At 37.1% G+C, this 21636-nt stretch overlaps 1 protein-coding gene across 2 annotated transcripts; it reads right to left on the bottom strand.

The window, feature by feature from the left end:
• Nucleotides 1-1125: 1125 nt before the first annotated feature.
• Nucleotides 1126-20721, bottom strand: Rpe65 (retinoid isomerohydrolase RPE65). 2 transcript variants are annotated; one of them, XM_021158472.2, is made up of 14 exons: nucleotides 20711-20721; nucleotides 19556-19638; nucleotides 18270-18420; nucleotides 14858-14965; nucleotides 14626-14767; nucleotides 12785-12932; nucleotides 11228-11309; nucleotides 10877-11009; nucleotides 10642-10781; nucleotides 9751-9880; nucleotides 3183-3297; nucleotides 3000-3094; nucleotides 2785-2896; nucleotides 1126-1277 (listed from the first exon to the last, which is right to left on the bottom strand). In XM_021158472.2, the coding sequence occupies exons 1-14, from the start codon at nucleotides 20719-20721 to the stop codon at nucleotides 1126-1128; spliced, it is 1602 nt and encodes a 533-aa protein (XP_021014131.1). The 2 variants fall into 2 exon arrangements, with proteins under 2 accessions (XP_021014131.1, XP_085691368.1); XM_085835242.1 differs by lacking the exon at nucleotides 14858-14965.
• Nucleotides 20722-21636: the final 915 nt, after the last annotated feature.

The raw sequence follows: 21636 nt of genomic DNA on the forward strand, positions 1-21636 counted from the left end.
CTCATACACCAAGCATGGTATAGAGGAGATTCGACCCCAGCCCAAGTTTTTCTCAGGCTTTTATAGGAAACAGCCAAGGGGGGGAGCAGGGCAGGGAAAGTACAAGTTTACGTCACCAAGGGGTTTTGCCAAGAGTTTTTCCAAGGGGCTTTCCATAACCTAGGGGTCGTGTCCTATATTTTGGCAATGTATTCTGAGGTTTGTTCAAACTCTTATCTCAAGAATGTTCCTGGAACAGTCTTCAGTTGGGAGGGGTTGGACTGGGTTTGTTCCAAGAGACCCTTATTTAAAAAATGTTCTTGGAACAGTTTTCAATTGGGAGGGGGGTCGGACTCTGGGGTGAAGAGTTCAGGAATGTACTCTGGGGTAAAAAGTTCAGGAGTGTTCCGGGAACAGTCTCTAGATGGGAGGGGTAAGAGGACTCTGAGTTGAAGAGTTCAGGAAGAGTTCAGTAATTTTTTTCTTTCATAATCACTTAATTTTTTAAGGAACCACTTGTCCAACTCAGAAATTTCTGAAAAACACTGCAAAATTGAGTACATCTTTGACTTAAAACCATGATGGACAGCAAGATGAAATAAACAGAATTTTTTTCTTTTTCTGTTTTTTTTTTTTTTTTTTTAAGATTTATTTATCATATGTATATATGAGTACACTTTAGCTGTCTTCAGACACACCAGAAGAGGGCATCGGATTCCATCTCAGATGGAAGTGAGTCACCAGGTGATCTTTGGGAATTGAACACAGGATCTGTAGAAGGGCAGTCAGTGTTGTACTGCTGAGCCATCTCTCCAGTCCCTAAAAACACAAAAACAAAAAAACAAAAATCCAAAACAAAACAGAATTTAATTATAGATTTGGAGCTAGCTAGTCTTCTTGGTTTTGCCATTAGAAACATGTCTTGCTAGAATATTGTTGATGATTTTCTGTATTTTTAAATAAAAATTACATTTATTTATTATAATGTATATATGTGTTCTGTAATGTGTGTGTAGAGATGAAAGGACAACTTCCAGGAGTAAGTTCTGTCCTTTCATGATGTGGATCATAGAGATTGAACTCAGGTTTTCAGGCCTGACAGTAAGTGATTACTCACAGAGCCATTTTTGCTGACCTGGAATATGTTCATGATCTTTTGAACAGTCCATGGAAGGTCACAGGGATATTAGTCTCCACTTCAGCCCTGGCAATTTCACTCAAGTCTTTGGCATTCAGAACCAGGAGATATGCAGGCTTTTGTCCTGCCCCAGGGCTCACCACCACACTCAGAACCACACCTGTTAATTAAGGCAGTTTTGAGATTTTAAAGTCAGGTTTTATGATTATCTGACATTGAAATTATATAGGTAGTAAGGTGCTATTACATTAAGAAATAGAAATCACATAGAAATAATAGTCACATAGAAAACCACGTGACTTATTGTGATTCTGTTTTTTTTTTCGTTGTTGTTTTTTTGTTTTTTGATTTTTTTGAGACAGAGTTTTTCTGTGTAGCCCTAGCTGTCCTGGAGACCAGGCTGTCACTTTGTAGACCAGGCTGGCCTCAAATTCAGAAATCCACCTGCCTCTGCCTCCAAAGTGCTGGGATTCAAGGCAAGCGCCATCATTGCCCAGCTGTTTGGCTTTTTAATAACCTGGCTGTGTGACGGCTTGAAGGAATACTTTAAACCCTTTCTTCCTGGACTAGCACTATCCTCAGGAAGGGAGTGTGACCTTGTCTGTAATAAGACACCACAGTTTCTTATTACAACAACCAGATCTAAGTACTAACTCATCAATGTTGACTAAGGGAGCAGATCTATGTTCTTATCTTTAATATAAGTTATGACTAATAAAAATGTACACTTTAAAACTTCTAAAGCAGAAGAGTGTGTTATAACTATAAATTTCAAGACTTATATGTAAGTTTACTTCTTTCAAATATAATGAAAACCTAACTTTTATACTTTTCAATGTGTGGTGTGAATATAAAACCACTTATTAAAAATGGCCACCCAAATTATTTATAATTCTTCTATGTTTTCCTATATTTTAAAACTTTAAGCCTACAGAATGTAATACATTCTCCTGTCCTTGCATTAATGTTTTTAAATTCTTTTAATATTTTTATGTGTATGGTCATTTTGTTTGCGTAAGTGCCTGTGTACCATCTGAATCACCTGAAGCTGAAGGTACAGCTGGTTGTGAGCTATAATGTGGGTGCTGGGAGTTGTACCATGTCTTCAACAAGAGCAAGCAGTACTCTTACACTGATCTAGCTTTCTAGGCTTCCTAGCAGTAATGCTTAATCAAGACTGATGCTATGTAATGCAGTTGCTTTATTATATGCTGTGGCTCTGGTTCTTGCTTAGCCTCAACTTACCAAAACAAACAAATGAGCACTAGAGTCCCAGACATGCACATTCATTGATCTGCTATAATATTTTATTTCCCTTCTTAGAACTCCATCTGCTTATTCAAAAATATAGTTTGCTGAAGAAAGGCGATTAGAATTCTTGCTGTTATGCCTTTTCTTATCCCTTCCATTCAGAGCTTCACTATGCTGCAGAAGGTGTTTTACTGTGGTGTTTTGTTTTTGGTTTTGTTTTGGTTGGTTGCATTTTGTTTTTTCTAGTAGTGATCTACAAGACCTGACCACAGAAATTCAATTCTGGTGCAGTTCCATTCAGTTTAAGAACCACCATTTGAAAGTTAGTAAATAATCAGCCCAACCCCTTTCCTAATAGAGAACACACTGAATTTCAATATAAAGCAAAGTCCAGACACACTCATTGCTTCCATTACCATCATCTTCTTCCAGAGCATCTGGTTGAGAAACAAAGATGGGTTCAGATGGGTAAGAATCTGGCTCTTGCCACATCCAGATTTCTTTAGTTTTGACGTTCAGCTTACAGAGCTGCTTATGACCAAGAAAAAGCAATTGGATAGTTAATGAACTGCTTTACTTGACTAGCATATGACTCAAAGATTTATTGGATGTTAGTAAGATGCTTTATTACCTTGTCTGGAACAAAGTGATTCAACCCAAGTCCGTATGCATAAGTATAAGGTTTCCCCCCAAATTTCTGGTAATTGATTTGAGGAAATTCAAAGGCTTTAAAACAGAACACAGGTAGAGGAAAATTCAATATCTTTAAGTAGATCATTGATCCCCTCCTCAGATTTTTACTAGATCATCTTACCTTGACGAGGCCCTGAAAAGAGAACCTCAGGTTCCAGCCATATGGTCTCATCACTGCGCAGAGTGGCTGTGGCAGTTGTATGGGGCAGTGTGACTAAATTTCTGCCTGTGTCGACCTAAGAAAGAAGATAGCAGAGACCACAGTGAGAAGGGAAAGAAATTCAAGTATCTGTAAATGCAGACTTCCCAAACTTTTTCTCCTCTTTTCAGAGGTCACCATTTAAGGGACAACAACAACAACAACAACAACAACAACAATCAGACAAGGAGACTGGCTACTGTAGTGGCCATATTGTTCAGGGTTAAATGTCTGTCTTTAATGTGACAACCATATTGATTAGCTTAAAATCCTTGATAATGGTCTTAGACTTCAGAATAGGTGGCATGTGACATTGTCCTGTCCTAAAAGTCTATTCTTTCATGCAGCCAATCAGTCAGGCAAGCCAGTTGCTTAATCACTAACTTGTGTGCTGTGCACCATGCTAGGTACTAGGAGGGGAAAGGCTATTTAGGGATTCTCCAATTGTCTAAATATTCAGCATTACAAATGCAGTTGGCATGACTGAAAGCATCTTGGTCATCTGATTACTTCACAAGAACTTATTGAGCATCTCCTATAGATTATGGGTTATATTAGGTGTTAGGGAGACAGCTATAAAAAGGGTTGAACTGGCCCATGTTGTGTGTCTCTGTGTATGTGTGTGCCTGTGAATGTGCGTGTGTGTGTGTAATTTAAGAAACAACATGAAAGCATTATAATCAAGGGATTTTGTAATATTGTGGGATAAACGAGAACTTAGGTGACACCTATGGGTAGGAAGAACAGGGCATAACAGTGGGCTCATAATACAAGGTAGAAAAAATGTCAATGTCAAGTAGGTGGAGAAAAGTTTCTGTTTGTTTTAAGCAGTCAGAAAAAGACAAAGCCTGAGAACAACCTGTAGTTGAAATTTAACTTCAGATAAGAATGAGAACAGGACTTTAAAATTCAGGAAAAAATAAATACTGTCCAGGGAGTAATAGTAATAAAACTACTTAGCATGCTTAGCATACTTATACTTGTGAATAAGCAGGTGTGGTTGGAAGAGTGTCTCTGAGACAGTAAAAAGCTGAAGTTTTGATTCCCTGGTAAGACTAGAACCTAAACCAGAGAAAGCCAAACTGTGGGGATCAAGCCACAGCCTAGAAGTATGGAGATGGCTTCCTGCTTCTATCCATTCAGAGTTTATGAAGACTCTGAATGTATGGTTCCATGTTGGGAAATAGCAGGGAAGAGAGCAATGGAGGAAATGTCAGCGCAGACCTGACTACAACCTACACATACAATGGTAAAAGGAAATTCAGTCAAAAGGAAAACAGGACTGGGAACATGAAGGAAAGGCAATAAGGAAGTGTTGACATCACACACAGAGTTATTATAATCACACCCAACACATACCATCAAAGAGGACTGGCAAAACAGCCAACTAGTCAGTTTCTGTCTGACAATTCCTTTTATATACCACCTGAACACAGAACACTGATACATCACTATAACGATGTTAATGAACAGTAGCAGCAGTTTTTATCTAGATGCCAGACACTGTGCAATCCATTTGATATAGATCATATTCATTTGGTTATCACAGCAGGTAAGACCTGTCTTTCTCCCACTTTACACATGAGGAAATTTAGCCTCAGATGAAGCATTATGTCAAAGTTACAGAGCTAGGGTGTGCCTCCATCCCTGTCTTAACAAACCGCCTGCTTGGCCAGCAGCTGAGTTAGGAACTCATACCCATGGGCAAGTCACAGAGGATCTTAGTGACTCAAGTTCTTCATCAGTGAGATGAAGCTGTTCTCAGACAAAAGTTAAGGGTTTGAGGAAAGACCCTGTGAAAATTGGTCCTTTTTTAAAAAAATTATAGTTTCTGAAGAACAGCTGTCAACTGCCTGAGTATAAAGTATTTATTATTTTCTAGCAAGGATATATAAAAATGACATGTAATTATATTGTCAAACAAAAAACCTACTAGACAAGATTTTTAAAAAGGCATTTATCTCCTATTATATACATGTAATGGTACACACACACACACACACACACACACACACACTCACACCTTATATGATTTCATGAAAACAGTGGGAAATACTTCTGGATCATATATTATACTTTCTTATTATTGAGGGTCAGTAAAGCTTATGTTCTATTTGGAGATTAGAAAATATACTTAATAAAGTGTACAGTGTACCATGAATATAGAAATAACAATAGAATAACAAGGGGATTCAAAGAGTGAGGAATTTGTGGGTTGAAATTTTAACATGGGGTCAGAGTAAGTCTCTTTGTAAAAGTGGCATTTGATACAAAACTCTTAGATGAGGAAACCTGCAATGCACTCAAGCAGAGAGGGAAAAACTGTTCTAATCTAGGAGAATGGCACCAAGTACGTTTCAGGAGTACCAAGGATAACTGTGGTGGTAAAGTACAGAAGTTTGTGGAGATTTGATGGACTTAGATTTTGTAAGGCACATGGGTTATTGTGAAGACCTGGGCTTTCACTGTGGATAAATGAGGAAAAACTATATAAGGATTTTGAGTAGGCAAAGAAGACACTGAATTATTCTTAAAGAAATCACTCTGCTTTGTTGAATCTACAGTTGGGTATTTGTTTTGGGGATTGAAGTTAAATTGCAATATTAGATTCAGTAAAACTACTTTGTTTTATAGTAGTCCAATCTAGAGAAAATGATTCTAGTTGGATTGGTAATACTGCAATCAGTGAGACGGGGGGGGGGGGGGATGGAGTTGAGAGTTTCCTGGTGAAGTGTTTGGAAGTGAGAGAGATAGCAAGCCCAGCACTATGTTGTCTGATATGAATAAAGGCTGGTATTGTCCCACAATGGTTAAAACTATTACAGGTGGTACAGTTTTTGATTAGGTGCAGCTTTAGGTTTTGTTGCTTTCTATTATATTGAAAATTGGTGGTAGTGGTTGATAACTTGAACCTTGAGATTCAGAAACAGGAAGAGATGTTATACAGACTACTTTAAAGTAAACTGTTGAAGCAATGAGGACACAAAAATATACTATAGGAGCCATTGACTGAGTTATAGAGTCTTTCAGCAAAAGAAAGATAGGTAGTGGAAGCTTGTTAAGGCAAAATGAGTTGAAAGGACTTGGTTCTCTAAGGAAGGAAGATCTGGGAGGGAGAAAGGAAAGGAGGAGATTGCTAGACCAATGTATCAACTGCAAGGATGAGAAAGATTAGCTTTGCTTAGGAAGATAGATATTCAAAGTGAGTGGTAGACTAGACAGAAGGAATCTTTGATTCTTTTCTGAATACTTTCATTTTATTTCAGATGAGGAGAAAGCATCATCATCATCATCATTACATATGACGCTCTAAAAGTGGGAGGTATGATAGAGGAGAGGAAGATCTGGAATATTTAACTAGCAAAGTAAGGTAATATAGGAAGTTAGGAAACGAATCAGTTAGATTTGTGGTCAGATATTTAAAATTGAACCAACTATCATGACTGTGTTCGCAACATTTAAATTTAGATGAAAAGGTATAAATATGGAGAAAATAGATAATCTAATTGAACTACAGTATGATTTTGACAAGTTTGATAAAGAATGATTATCTACACGGATGTTGTTCATAATTGTTGATCATGCAAAATGACTTGAGTGAGAAAAGAAAGTGAGTATTCTAGGTCATAAAGGATATTAAATGGTATGTTCAATGGAAGGAAATTTATAGTAGGAATGATAGCAGGGCAGGCAGCTGTGGGCATCATGTTATTGTACATTATGTAAATATTATTCTTGTATTATTCAAATGTTGATTTCTCTGCCCTCATATCTGGTTGCAATCCAGACATAACATTGTAATGCTTATACTAAAAATCTCTGGTTTCAATGTTATATAAACATTGTTCCCCATTTATTCTCTGGTTTGTCAATAAAAGTTGATCAGCCAATAGGTGAGCAGAGTAGAGAGTATTTCTGTACTGCTAATTCCAGCTAGAGGAAAGGGAGAGAGTAAGGGAGGATTTGCCATTAGAGGAGGGATCAGGAGATACCATAGGAACACATCTGGAGCAGGGAAAGCCATATCAATACAGAAATGCAAGTGTCTCTGGTATTTTGGCTGTAAGGTAGCCAGTTTCGTTTAGAGCATTAAAATAGATTAATACTGCTCAGTTATTGTGCCATAAAGCTTGATTAAATAAATCTTATAGTCCCTGTTTCATTTATTTGAAAGCTAACCAGGATGAAGGAGAAATTATCACTTTTAATACTGCACTAACAGGTCACATTGCAATATAAAAGGCACAGCTAAAACATGGAGTAAATGGGATTGAAAGAGCACTGAAATTGCAGAAGAACATTTATATTCTAAAAGAGAGTTTAGTTTTAGATTCTCTATTGCCCAATATGTTCTCTACACCATTTCCAGAGGGACCCATGTCATACACACACACCATACACACTTAAACTTCCTCAATAATCTCTTACCAATTATATGTTATTTAGAGTCTGGTAAAGAAAGCCCATTTATAATCTCTTTCACTCCAATCGTTCTTTCCAGCTGTTCTTACAAACTACCACCTCTCCTCTGCTTTCAATAAAGCATCCCAAGGATTTTGTTATATTTCTATGTTAAATCCCATTTGCTTTTTATTTTTCCTTTAAATACAACTCTTTGTCTTAGTAGAAGTTCTTTTTTCCCCTAAGAAGCCCAATTTCACTCAACTATTATTCTTTATTAGTTTGCAGATATGCTTAAAGGCAAAAGGATCAAGTTCTAAGTTATGTTTGCTTTCAACTGCCTCTGATTTAAGTTTTTAGTTCAATGTATTTACTTCAACACCTTTTGTCGAAGCAGGTAGTATATAGACAGAAAAAGTGGGTGTTCATTGTTTACATGGAAAAGTATGTTTTTCTTGGTTTTGACTAGTATTTCTTTTTTTTTTTTTTTTTTGGTTTTATTTTCGAGACAGGATTTCTCTGTATAGCCCTGGCTGTCCTGGAACTCACTTTTTAGACCAGGCTGGCCTCGAACTCAGAAATCCGCCTGCCTCTGCCTTTTTTTTTTGTGCTGGGATTAAAAGCATGCGCCAGCGTTGACTAGTATTTCTATTTCACTAAAAATTCGGGATATTGCTGATGTTATTCTAAAACACTGAAAAGACAAAAATGTAGAGACAAAGAGATGGTTTTGGGGGTCCATAAAGCTAATCTTCCAAATATTCATGAGAACCAGGTTTCCTGATTCTAGATCTGCTTTTTAGTCACAAAGTCCCCTTTAAAAGGCATAATTTCCTTTTTAAATTTATTTTTATTAGATATTTTCTTTATATATATTTCAAATGCTATCCTGAAAGTTCCCTATACCCTCCCTCTGCCCTGCTCCCCTACGCCACCCACTCCCGTTTCTTGGCCCTGGCATTCCCCTGTACTGGGGCATATAAAGTTAAGGCATAATTTCTTTTTTTTTTTTTTTAAAGATTTATTTATTTATTATATGTAAGTACACTGTAGCTGTCTTCAGACACTCCAGAAGAGGGCGCCAGGTCTCCTTACGGATGGTTGTGAGCCACCATGTGGTTGCTGGGATTTGAACTCCGGACCTTTGGAAGAATAGTCGGGTGCTCTTACCCACTGAGCCATCTCACCAGCCCGTAAGGCATAATTTCTTAATGGTAGTGGAGACTCACTAATGGTGTAGAATCCTACTGTGTTTTATAGATTGGTAACAGCAGGATCAGAGTGGCTTTTGTCTTAGTCACATTGTCTAGTTGGAGAGTCTCATGGTGACCTTCAAATCATTAATTTTCAAAGGAATATTACACTTACATCAAAGAGGAAAACACACCTGGGGCCTAGAGGACCTTTTTTTCAAATACCATCTACTCTCCAGGTTATTAGTTTCCTTAGACAATCACTCCTCCTCTATAGTGTTCGTATTTACTTTATCAAAAGAGTATTTAAGCCTCAACTTTGAGGTTCATGTTTTTTAGGGTTCTTATTTATATATTAGTAATTTTAAATGTTATTTCTCTTACCAGTGTACCTACTGCATTTATTTCAGTTAAAAAATCTTCAGAGGAATATTATAAACTCCTCCAGCAACTATCTAATAGTATTAATTATTTTTGCTGTCTAATGTCATTTTCAAATTTATAGAAAAACGTATTTCCTATGCCAATGGATTGAGGACCTGCTTTCTGATCCTTTATTTTTCCAGAATTTGAAATTATTTAGGATATTTGTACAACTATCAAAGGAGGATGAGAATCACTGGGTCTGTAGTTATTAGTGAAGTATGATTTTAAAGGGATTTTATGAATAAAAAGGGCACAGAATTTGAGATCAAGAAAACTACATATCATCTTGGCTCTGTGGAAGTCACCCTTTCTAAATCACACCATTCTTTTGAGCTTCAGTTTCGTCATTTGTAAAATAAGAGGTTTAATTATGGTATTTAAAAACTCCTCCTACATCTGAAATTTCAGGATTATATGTATAAACAGGATAGTTTCCAAGTGAGTTGAAACACTCATGTATAGAAAGTTACCTTGTCAATTGTCAAAGGAAGTACATATCTCCTGACTTCAGGCTGAGGAGCCTTCATAGCATTTCTTTTTACTTCTTCCCAATTCTCACGTAAATTGGCTAAATATAAGTAATTATAAACAAATTCAAACCTGTGAAAACAAGTCAAACATGAACACAATTGCAAATAATGAAAAAAGGTCTAATGTAGCATAGGCTGACCTTGAACTTCAGATCTTCCTGCCTCTTCCTCCCAAATGTTGGGATTTTGTCTTTTTTTTTCCCCAGAGCTGAGGACTGAACCCAGAGTCTTGTGCTTGCTAGGCAAGCACTCTACCACTGTTGGGATTTAAGGCATGCATCACCACACCTAACCAATTTTAGAGGTGATTCAAGACTTTGAAAGCACATATATCTGATTGTTCCTTAGGCCACAACCCAGACTGTTATTGACAGAAATAGTGTCAGAGTCATTTCCTCCTCCTACTCAGTGAGGGAAAATAAAAAGGCTTACCTCATGGAGATTTACAGCAGCTTTACATACTCTTTGTTCTGTTCCATTGTCTCCACTCTGTGTCTTTAGGAGTCAATGTATTTTTAATGACTAGACTGAGAATAGCATTTCTGTTTCTATTATTCAGAATGAGGAAGGATTCAAGGCACTTTACAGACCTCAAGAAGTTTCCATTTTTAGGCCTGGTTCAGATCAAGTTGGTTTTCAGTGTTAACTCTAGTTCTGATGGTTAGTCTGCCTCTGATTTTCTAAACTCTCTGGTCACTATCATACATTTTGCTATTTCATAGCACTTCCCTTTTTATATGTGATTCACATTTAACAACAAAGACTTGCATTAAGGCACTTTGTTTCCAGAAGAAATTGGTGATGGGACTTTTATTCAACATATTTTTTTACCCTTTCCAGCAACAGAGATCCACAATCAGAAATCCATTGTCTTCATAAGTATTGATATGATGGAAGAGATTGAAAGGAGAAGTCCTGTATTTGTTATTGAAACATTTTCTTCTTTTTTTATCAGCAACATGAAGCCAAACCTGGAAAAGTAAGGAAATGTTTTGATAAATTTTAAGGAAAAAAATTATAAAACACTTTCCTTAGAATCACAATGTAACAAATGAATCAGACATACCCCCATGCTTTCATTGGACTCGAAACAGTCCATGTAGTTGGCTCCCCAAAGACTCCACGAAGAAAGAAACTTGAAAAGGTTAATTTTGACTGGAGTCTCCACAAAAACGATATAGTTGGGAGTCAGACCAAAACTGTTCAAAAACACAAATGGGCTTGTGAATGGAAGAGCTAGTTCTCAGTTATGGGTGGGTAGATGTCTACACAAAGTATATTTAGTTACTCAGATTTACAGTGCTTATATGGAATTAATTGGATTTAAACTTAGTTTTCTACAAAGACTTTCCAAATCAGGGTTGGTATCAAAGGTAGGCAAGGGACATCTTTAAGTTTAAGCTGCCCTTTAAATTACCTGTGTACATAAGATGGCTTAAACCGATCACTGCAGGGGAACTGTACAACAACTTCTGACTTGTTTATTGGATCTTCCTTGTCTGAAATAAAGTGGTTTAAAGGCTGTCGAACAACAACTTTTCCTCCTCCTCCTCCTCCTTCCTCCTCCTCCTCTTCTTCTTCCTCTTCTTTTTCTTCCTACTTCATCATGTAAAACACTCAAACAGCTTATATAAGCAAAAATACATCTTCAGATGTGGATTTTTCAGAGCTCATTTTCATCTTCTCAGTTAGTGGTATATTCTAGTAGAATTTCATGTTGTTAAGGAGGTGGTTACCTAAGGGTCCCACCAAGTTCCTTCTGGGGTAAGGACAAATAATTGTATGTCTTAGAAAGAAGACACACTTAGGAAAATGTAGTGACAGGTGGAGAGCAGGGAGCCATTGTTAGCTAGAGAATGAGACGGAGGACAAGAAAGCAGCAGCTGAGGGTTCTGGACAGAAAGTAATAGGTACAGATCTGAGGGCACCTGATGGAATGGAAGGAAGTTATGGGCTGATATTGGAAAAAATACGCACCAGACACAGATAGAATTAAAGAACAAACTCCTAAAACTCCATTTTAACAGGCAATCTACTCCTATTGAGGGTATAGAAGAGACTCCAGAGGTTGGAATCCAATCTTTGGTTTGTGGTAGGACTTTTAATAGGCTCTTGGAAGCCCTTAGGACTTCCTCTCTTTTCTGATTGGTCCTAGCCTGGATATTGTATTTTCAATAAACTTTTTTCCCTTCAGCCTGCTATTTACAATTAGAAACAGTTTCATTCTCTTCGAAGAAGAGGGCTCTTTCCTATCCCAGGAGCACCAAATAGTTCTACATAAGAAGGCAGTATTGTTTTCCAGATCTGCCCACATTTTGATGACTTCTCTTCATTGTGAAGCTACACTAACCTAGGGAAATCCAAAAAGCAGCATATTTGAAAAAGTGCACAGGGAAGAGTACTATAGGGTCACATTTTACAGCAAATAGAGTTTAGGTTTAAGTCCAAGGAAGTAAAGCAGTGCTTTAGTGTAGGCAAAGTGCCCTCTGGTATTACAAAGTTCCTTAGAACTATAGTATGGATGAGCAATATCAACAGCTCTGTCCAATAAATACTAGGCATACTAAAGTTCACAGATGAGAAAATAATGTGAATGACTTCTTAAATAATGTCAATGGCCTCACTCCCCCAAATTTTCAGTCATTCAATATAAAGAGGAACTCCAGATTTTTCTTGGCATAAGAATAAGGGCTCAATAAATATTTGATAGAATTAAATTTATCAAATTTACATTTGATGTAACTAAATTTTGAAACATTGTAGAACAGAACTTGGCTTCTTGCTTTCTCGAGTTTTCTAATTGTTTACTATTGTGCTTTTTGACATTAGTCACCTGGTAGGATACAAATGAGAGGAAGTCTTATTAAATTTGAGAGTAATTTTGATACTATGATCTAGATCTGATATTTCCAGCAACCTTTTGTCAATGATAGAACACCTTTTTCTCCTACTGGAGGGAAGATTACAATCTCACCTGCTTTTAGTGGAGGGATCTTAATAATGTTGTAGGCAACTGTAAAATTTTTCCCAAAGCAATTGCCAATGTTGTAAACTGTTCCATCACTTTCAATATGTGGATGAGCAGTGGCACCATTGACAGAAATATAGTTGCAAAGATCAACCTGTGGAATGAAAGATGAATCTTGAGGATACTTTCAGTTTCAGTTGCACACTTATGATTTCGACACTGGGTATAGGTTGAGGTCAATAAACTAATACTGGGCATTGAGGTTGAGATCAATAAAATAATGGCAGAATATCTAAATTCCTTTATTCTAACTATTTGAAATAAACATTACATTAATATTCCTTATAGTCCTGGTTTCCATGACTGGTCCCCTATTTAGCCCTTATTGCTTCCCATTCCCAAGTAAACACCTTAAAGTATAACTGCTTGCAAAATTTCTTTGAGCAAAGACTTTCAGTAGCTTTCAATTAGAAAAACAGTTTATTTCAAATTTATAGCTTAGTACTCCAGCTTTCAGTTTCACCCTAGTGTGTCCCACTGCTCCCTTTTAAACCATCTACACTTCTAGATTATTAGTTCTCAGTTTAAAGTGTTATTGTTCCCTACCTGAGATATCAGAGTCATTTTTGAAAATCATAGTGATCAAGGACATTTCTAATATTTAGAAGACAAAGTCAGGATCATCAAGCCTTTTCAGTGCGTGGGTCAGCTTACATTGAACAGCCATTTCCTGTCTAAAGCTTGCACAGAGAATTGCTGCAGGCTTAGCATAAAAAGATTATTCTCAATTTCTGCAAAAATGTCCACTTTTTTCCCATTTCTGTGACTTCGATCATGCAATCCCTCAATCTAGAATATTCTTTGACCAAATTCACGGAAGTTACATGTATCCAGATGAAATGCAAGAGTTTAAACTCTGATTTCATCTTTTTTCACCCTAAACAACTGCCTTGAGGCACACTTTTGTATCTGTTTTCTTTAGTTTTACATTTTCTTAAAAGATTTATCACTTTCTGAATCCTGCTATAGTGTGCCTCTTTGATTTTCCCATCTAGAAGTTAAGTTTACTAAAAACACAATACTGTGCAAACATATGATGATACATAATGGTTGAGATTGTCTCTATTTTAAGTATTATTCATGAAAAGTGCAAAGTGTTTAATTTTCCAATATTTTGATATTTATTTAAAATATTGCTTTATTTCTAATAAATATCTCTAAAAAGGGCCAAATTGGTGCAACAAAGTTGCTTAGAACCACCAACAGCAGGTTTTCAACATTAATAGGTTTTTTTTTGTTGTTGTTTGTTTGTTTGTTTTTTTTGTGTTTTTTTTGGGTGGGGGGTTCAAGACAGGGTTTCTCTGTATAGCCTTGGCTGTCCTGGAACTCATTTTGTAGACCAGGCTGGCCTCAAACTCAGAAATCCACCTGTCTCTGCCTCCCAAGTGTTGGGATTAAAGGCATGCGCCACCATGCTCGGCTATTAGCTGTTACTTTTAAGACTGTTATACACCAGATTCAAGCTAGCCTATTATACTTGAAGGGTCAGAGACAGTGCTGTGTTATCTCTTGTATCTTACAGAAGTTTTAATACATAGGAAGGTCTCAGAAAATATTTACAAATGAACAAATGTAAGTTGCTTTAATGTTTTCCTCCCAACTATGTATTTCAAATGTCATGGATTAAGAAAAAATTTCATCCTATGTTAAATATCTCATAGTTGGGGACTAGCAAGGAGTCAAAATTTATTCTAGCTCATCTGTTCTGTCAAATTTATCCTAATGTTTTAATTCTAAGTTCTCAATTTTATGTGCTTGAGTAATGTCTCCTAAGCACAATATCCTACCTGCTTAATTGTCTCCAAGGTCTCTGGGTTAATCTTTGTGATAAAGTTGGTCTCTGTGCATGCATAGTAATCTTCTCCCACTGGGTAGATATTTACAAGGGCATTGTCAGTAACCTCTACTCCTCGAAAGTAAGAAAAAAACCTGCAGAAGCAAATGAATTTTGCAGTTCAGTAACTTTAAAACTATGTGAACAAAAAGGGGTGATATAAAATGTAGTTTGGTTTCATTAACCTGGAAAATATATTCTTGCAGGGGTCTGGGAAAGCATAGGTGCCAAATTCTGTTATGACAATCCTCTTCTCAGTCATTGCTCGAACATAAGCATCAGTGCGGATGAATCTGAAGAACATTGAAAAATGGATAAAGGATACAAGTAGGCTATCCATTCTAGACACATGAAGCTGAGAGTCAGTGTGTTTTCATCAAATTGGATGAAAACCAAGTGTTTGATAGAGAAACTGAGGCTCCGAAAGATGAGTAGATATATGTGATTGTGACATTGGTCAGAGTTAGAAAAAAGAAAAGTACCCCACATCATGGTGAGTAGTTTTTTTCAACTTGACACAAACTAGAATTCTTTGGGGGAAAAGAAAACTTTCATTGAAAAGATGCCTCCATCATATTTCCTGTAGGTAAGTCCATGAGGACATTTTAACAAATTAATGATTGATACAGGCGAGACCAGCCCACTGTGTATGGTATCACTGGACAGGTACCACTTCAGAAAACAGGCTGAAGGCTGAAGTGGTGGCTCAGCCATTGAGATCATTGACTGCTCTTCCAGAAGACTTGGATTCAATTCCCAGCATTCTTGTTTTGGGCTCACAACCATCTATCTGTAACTCCACTCCCAGGAGATATGACACGATCTTCTGGTTTCTGCAGGTACTGCATGAATGTGGTGCACAGATAGACATGCAGGCAACATACACATGAAATAATATTCCCAAAACATTTTTAATGGTATATAGGGGTGTTTTTATTTGTGTTTGTGCTGTTTGTTTGTTTTTTTAATCACTAAAAGTAGAAATGTCACCTTGTTATGCCCCAGGACATCTCATGAAATTATGAATACTCCAGCAAAGTGAGAAGCAAGCAATATCTCTCCAAGAACAGTGTACAAACATCCCTGACTGTTGTTTACCAAAAGATGCTTCTTGGGCATAGGGCATATGTTGTATTTCCCCTAAAGTTCTAAGGATAGACTTTTCTTTCCTTTTACTGGATAATTTTAGTACAAAGAACACACGAGAACTGACTCTGGGGTCATATTTTCTGAAGCTTCATTTTGTAGTTTAATATATATATAATTCAGAACAAGTTTCCTAATCCTCCATGGCCCCCATTTCTACAACTATCAAACAAAAATAATAATGATACCCACTGAATCCAATCATAGTGATAACCCAATCATTATGTTTACTGTGCTTAAAACATCATTTGCTGTACTGTAATTCAGTACAAATTATCAACTTCCCATCATTTCATTTTTTTTTACATATTTTCCTCAATTACATTTCCAATGCTATCCCAAAAGTCCCCCCCACCCTCCCCCCCACTTCCCTACCCACACATTCCCAATATTTTGGCCCTGGTGTTCCCCTGTACTGGGGCATATATATGGAAATCCATCCCTGTAATCCATTATATAAACAAAACATTTTTAAAAGAAAGGGTTAGGAAAGGAGAGAGAGGTAGAGAGAAGAAGGAGGTGGTGGCAGCAGTGGCAGTGGTGGAGGAGAAGGAAGAGGAGGAGGAGGAGGAGGAGGAGGAGAAAGGTGAAGAAGAAGAAGAAGAAGAAGAAGAAGAAGAAGAAGAAGAAGAAGAAGAAGAAGAAGAAGAAGAAGAAGAAGAAGAAGAAGAAGAAGAAGAGAAGAAGACACAAAACATTAGGCAGTAAACAATATTCCTTCATGGTCTATGTTCCATGTTCAGATTTCTTCCTGCCTTGGCTTCCCCTGGTGATGAATTGTAAAGATAAAATAAACATCTTTCCTACTCAACTTGTCCTTGGTCATGATGTTTATTACAGAAGTAGAAAACAAACTAGAACATGTGGCTATGTCACACATGAAGCTCATCACATTATAGGACATAGTGTGACGGATTGTATTTCTTTCATCTGTTTGACCTTGTGTTTCTCTTTAATTCTAAAATGTATTATATATTTTAAAATTTTGTTTTTATTGAATTTTATCTCTCTCACAGGCTGATTTATCTGTGAGTTACTTCCTAGACCACCTGGAAAATGTTACTTGAGGCTTGCCATATGGAAGGTAAAGTAAATTTTGATTTTGTGCTTTTATAAAGAGGAATGTATATGAAAGTACACATTAGACGTTATATAAAATCTGTGTCTGAAATCCAAAATTGCTTTCCTAGAAAAACTTATGCTTGGCAGTCCTTTCCTCTCTTTTGCCACAGTTCAAATCCTATTTCCAGTTTCCCCTTACTCTTCCTTTGATGTCCCTTCAAAATACTTGAAATTTATGGTAATCATACCATTAACAAGCCTGAATATTCAAACAGGAATCAGGGTATTTACTGTGTTGTTATGGGGTTGGAATGATGGCTTTAGTAATAACTCTTTATTGTTGTTACTATTAATAAATTATTATTACTAATATTATTATATGTATGTGTGTTCTGCTTGCACATATGTCTGTGTAATACATGTGTGCCTGTTACCCATAGAGGCTAGAAAGTACATCGGATCCCCTTGGTCTAGCGTTGCAGACAGTTGTGAGCAGCAGCTGCCATGGTGCTCAGAATTGAATCCTGGGTCCTCTGGATGTTGAGTCATTGCTCTAACCTTTTAGCAAATAACAGGCTAAAAATTTTCTCTTTGTATCCCTCTGTCTTTCTCCCTTCTCTCACTCCTCTTCACATCTGTATCTAGTGTTTCTGTGACATATTTTGTCCCCTCCCCCTTTTGTGCAACTCTCTTCAAGTCCTTATAATTTTTTAAACATTTGTGTGTGTGTGTGTGTGTGTGTGCGCGCGCACGTGTGTGCACACACACACACACACACAAACATGTGCAGGAGCTATAGAATGCATACAGAGTTCAGAGGAAAACTTGCTAGAGGTAGTTTATATGTGGATTGGATTTGGGTAAGGCTTAATGGCATGTACCCGCACCTTCTGAGTCATTTTACCAGCTTCTTTTTTAGACCTTTCTGATGCTAAAAAAATGAAAGAAATTTAGATAACCCAATAGTCTAATAGTCACAATAGTACTAGCAGTGTTTGTTTTTACTGCACTATTACTATGAGTGACATATTTCATTCTCATTTAGTCATGGGTAGACTCTTTATAGTAGATTCTACCATTTCTTTCATTCTACAGTTGACAAAATAGTTAGAGGTCAATAATTCCCTATCAGATGCCATCATTTAAAACAAAATGGTGCATGGTGGATTCAGGATTTGAAGATAGCCATGTTTGTCTCAGAGCTCTTGAACCCCATTATCTCATTTTAACATTCTCAGGTGGCTGTGCAAATATACAGACCTGGCTAGACCATGAAGAAAGAAGAAAGAAATGTGTTTAGAGGTTTTCTCTGGGTTCATGAAGGTGAAAGTTCAAACAGGAGAAGAACTGAGATAGGCTCTACTCTGGTGAGGTCAGTCATGGACTTACCTTCTGTGGTATGTGACATGGCCCTCCTTGAAGTCAAACTTGTGCAAAAGGGCTTGTCCATCAAACAGGTGATAGAAAGGCTCAGATCCAACTTCAAAGAGCCCTGGCCCACATCGGAGAAGACTGCCAGTGAGCCAGAGGGGAATCCTGCCTGCAGCAAAGTGAGATGATCAGGTGGTACTACTTACTAGATTTTCTATGTGCCTGTCTATTTGTTATTTGTCAGCTTACCTATAGAGAGAACATCAGTTTTTCTTATGCAATTTGGTGGATTAAAAAGTACAAGGATAGACTTTAGGAGCATGGATCAAAATATTAAAACTAGGTGTCAATTTTTTTAAGATGCATTTTTTTAAGATAGGGTTTTTTGATGGTCTATCCTCAGTTAAACAGACCAAGCTGGCCTCACACTTCTGCCTCTGTGTTTTGAATGCTGAAATTTAAAGATGTGCACTACTCTACTCATGTAGAAAGAACCTTTTATATGAAGCAGCAAGAATGTTGGCTGAGTTTTTAAAATCTAAAACTCCCATTTATCTTGGGATATAAATGAGCACGCTTTATGAAATTCACCCTTTGTGGCAGATAAGATACAGGGATAAGTGTCAGGACCTGGATTCAGATGCAGAATATTCTCCTGCTTTCTCTAAGAGCTTTTGTTTCCTCATCAAAAAAAAAAAAATGGCACCAAGATTGTTATTGGGGACTTCCATCTTTCACAATGAGGTTTGATCAGTTCTCTCATCCCCAGAAAAGTTCATGTTTGCTCAATCCTTACCAGGTTTTTATTTTAAAACAAATCGATTGTTGCCTACATATTAAGTTCAACTACCAAGCAGACTTCAAATAAAAATTAGAAAACAATATTTGCTTTTACTGAAAGCTAATGTTTGATACTAAACCTATATTGTAATGCCACCATCTAGTTGAAGAGTGTTCACTGCTCTCCTTGCCTTTTATAGAGCAGAAAACAGAGAAAAGATTTGCCCAACTGCTGACATTTCACATAGCATCCTGTTATACATAGCAAAGCATGAGTCACATGAGGTCTTTGGACAGAGTTGATGATACTAACAGTGGCTCCTGTCTACTGCTTACTTGATGTCTGATACAGGATGATCTTGACAGAAAGGAAAGCTTTCTGAAGAGTTAGGTTCTGTTAGCTTGAACCTAGTACTCAGGATAAAGCAAGAAAGGTGTCATGGTTTATATTAACCTAGGCTATACTGCAAGATGCCAGTTTAGAATGTACAATCAATAAGCAAGCTAAGATCAATGAGACAAACCTGTGACATGAGCTGTTAGTGGTGAGGACAGTTCCTCCACAGTTTCAAATAGTTTCTTGTAGCCACCAGCAGGGTGTTCAATTCTGAAATGCAGGATTATGAGAAAGAAGCACAGGTTGATTCTCAAAGAGTATTCCAGAGGGTCAGAGGCGACGCCTCTGTTTTGGAGAAAGGTGTTTTAAGGACTCCTTCCAGTTCACCTGCAGCACAGCCCACTTAGGATTTTATGAGGTGTTGCTCAGGCCCTTCCTTTCATGCCACAGAGAATTTTGACACTTTAAATAAAAATGGACATATTGTCCAAATCCTATTTTATGCAGTTTTTCATGCTTCTGAAAACATATCAATTAATTCATCTGTGTTCACTTCTATTTCTGAATTGTGACACAAGATTCTTTCAAGAACTACCTGCCTAGAGACACCCAGCTGGGGCACTCCTGACCTTCTTATGGACTCGTTCATTTACATAAAATAAGGTCAGCATTCAGAGTCAGGTGCCCCACCCTTTGTTATTCACCGTATTATGCTCTTAGTTCTTCCCATCATCTCATGTCTCTACCAATCCTCAAGAGCTATAGTTCTTTCAAGAGGAAGATTGAGAGACTCAGGTTCTATACTTGTTTGTGTGTGCCTACTCATGTCTTGTCTTTGCTTCCATTTTATATCTTCTTAAAGTGCAGTCCTAACTAGCTAGACCTTCTAATTCTAACTACATTTTATCAAGCACTTATTATTAAGCACTTTATAAAGAGAATTTCATATTTTACTACAACATTTAAATTTCTCAATAATACAGTAGGATAAATAGTATTATGATATCACTTCTGGATTTGGAAAACCTTTAAAAATTAAGTAGTTTAGACTTAAAAACATATGTAATTTGCCAAAGCCACACAGGTAGGAAATGACTAGGCAAGACATGAAATTCATATATGTGTTCATAACTGCCTTCCAGGCCCATTGCAAATCATACAGATCTCACCATCATCTAAATATAAACTTTGTATGTTCTGTTCACTGCAGGAAGAAGTATCTCCAGCTAGGCCCAAGAGCTGTCTTAAACAAACCATAACCCAATACTATTTTCTACAATATCCTGAAATATTCCATTTACCATCACAAAGTCATGATAGAAGCTCTCTCAGAGATACTTACTGGATAGACATTTTCTTCCAGTGAAGATTAGAGAGAGTTTTGGTACCAGCTGTAGGATGAGGAAGCAAGTTCTTAGCCAGGGCTTTTTTGTATGCAATCTAATCCTTATTGGAGGAGCCTGGGGCTCTGAGAACCCTCTCCACCCCTCAGCTGATGGAAGGTAACAAAAGTGGCTTTCAATACTTTAGATGCTTGCACATTATTTGGACTTGGTGTTTGCATAACAGTGTTTTGGCTGTTTTCCAGACTTGGATCCTTCCAAAGGAGAGGGAGAAATGAGTTGGATAAAAAGAAGCCATGTGGGCCTGCCATGAAGTCCTGAGCTGACCTCAGTCATCACACTTTCTTGGTGTAAACATCTGTTCACCATTTCTTTGCTGTTATCCTCACTGTAATTCATTTACTCAATTACTAAAAAATATATTTATTATAAGTAATCTAGACCTGGTTAGAGAAAGTACAGTCATTATCATTATGTTGTAACTGTCATGGTGACAGGACACTGTTTGATAAAAGATAGCTATTGTTAACAACATTAGAGGTATATGAGGTGCTGTCATTGCATGTTTTAATCCTGCTATCCTTCTTTGGCACAGTTCAGTATCCAGGTCCTTTCAACAAGGCTGAGAACTTTAGCTGAGAACTTATTAAAGAGGAAACACTACATGTTTTTGCTTATCACCACTGCTTGCCTGTTGTCCATCACTGTCTTCACCATTGCTTTTGTTCTGCACTCAGAGACTAAATAATGCCATTTTATTCACATGTCAACACTCATATTAAGCTACTGCTATTATTAAGGATAGACATGTGCTGTCTACAGAAGTCCTAGGAAAATAGACAAGAGAGAGCAATGATATCACTTTCAGGAAACTGAGGGATAAATTTAAATTTAAATTTAAATGGTTATGACAACTTTTCCTTAT

Source organism: Mus caroli, unplaced genomic scaffold (genome assembly GCF_978045245.1).
Source record: "Mus caroli unplaced genomic scaffold, Mus_caroli_1 scaffold_3, whole genome shotgun sequence".
Classification (NCBI taxonomy): Eukaryota; Metazoa; Chordata; class Mammalia; order Rodentia; family Muridae; genus Mus; species Mus caroli.

Excerpts from the sequence above, each read along its gene's own strand:
- Rpe65 (XM_021158472.2), bottom strand. Across the intron at positions 10,782-10,876 it reads AGTCCAATGAAAGCATGGGG|GTTTGGCTTCATGTTGCTGA; the intron begins GTATGTCTGATT and ends TTACTTTTCCAG. Across the intron at positions 9,881-10,641 it reads GATCTCTGTTGCTGGAAAGG|GTTTGAATTTGTTTATAATT; the intron begins GTAAAAAAATAT and ends TTGTTTTCACAG.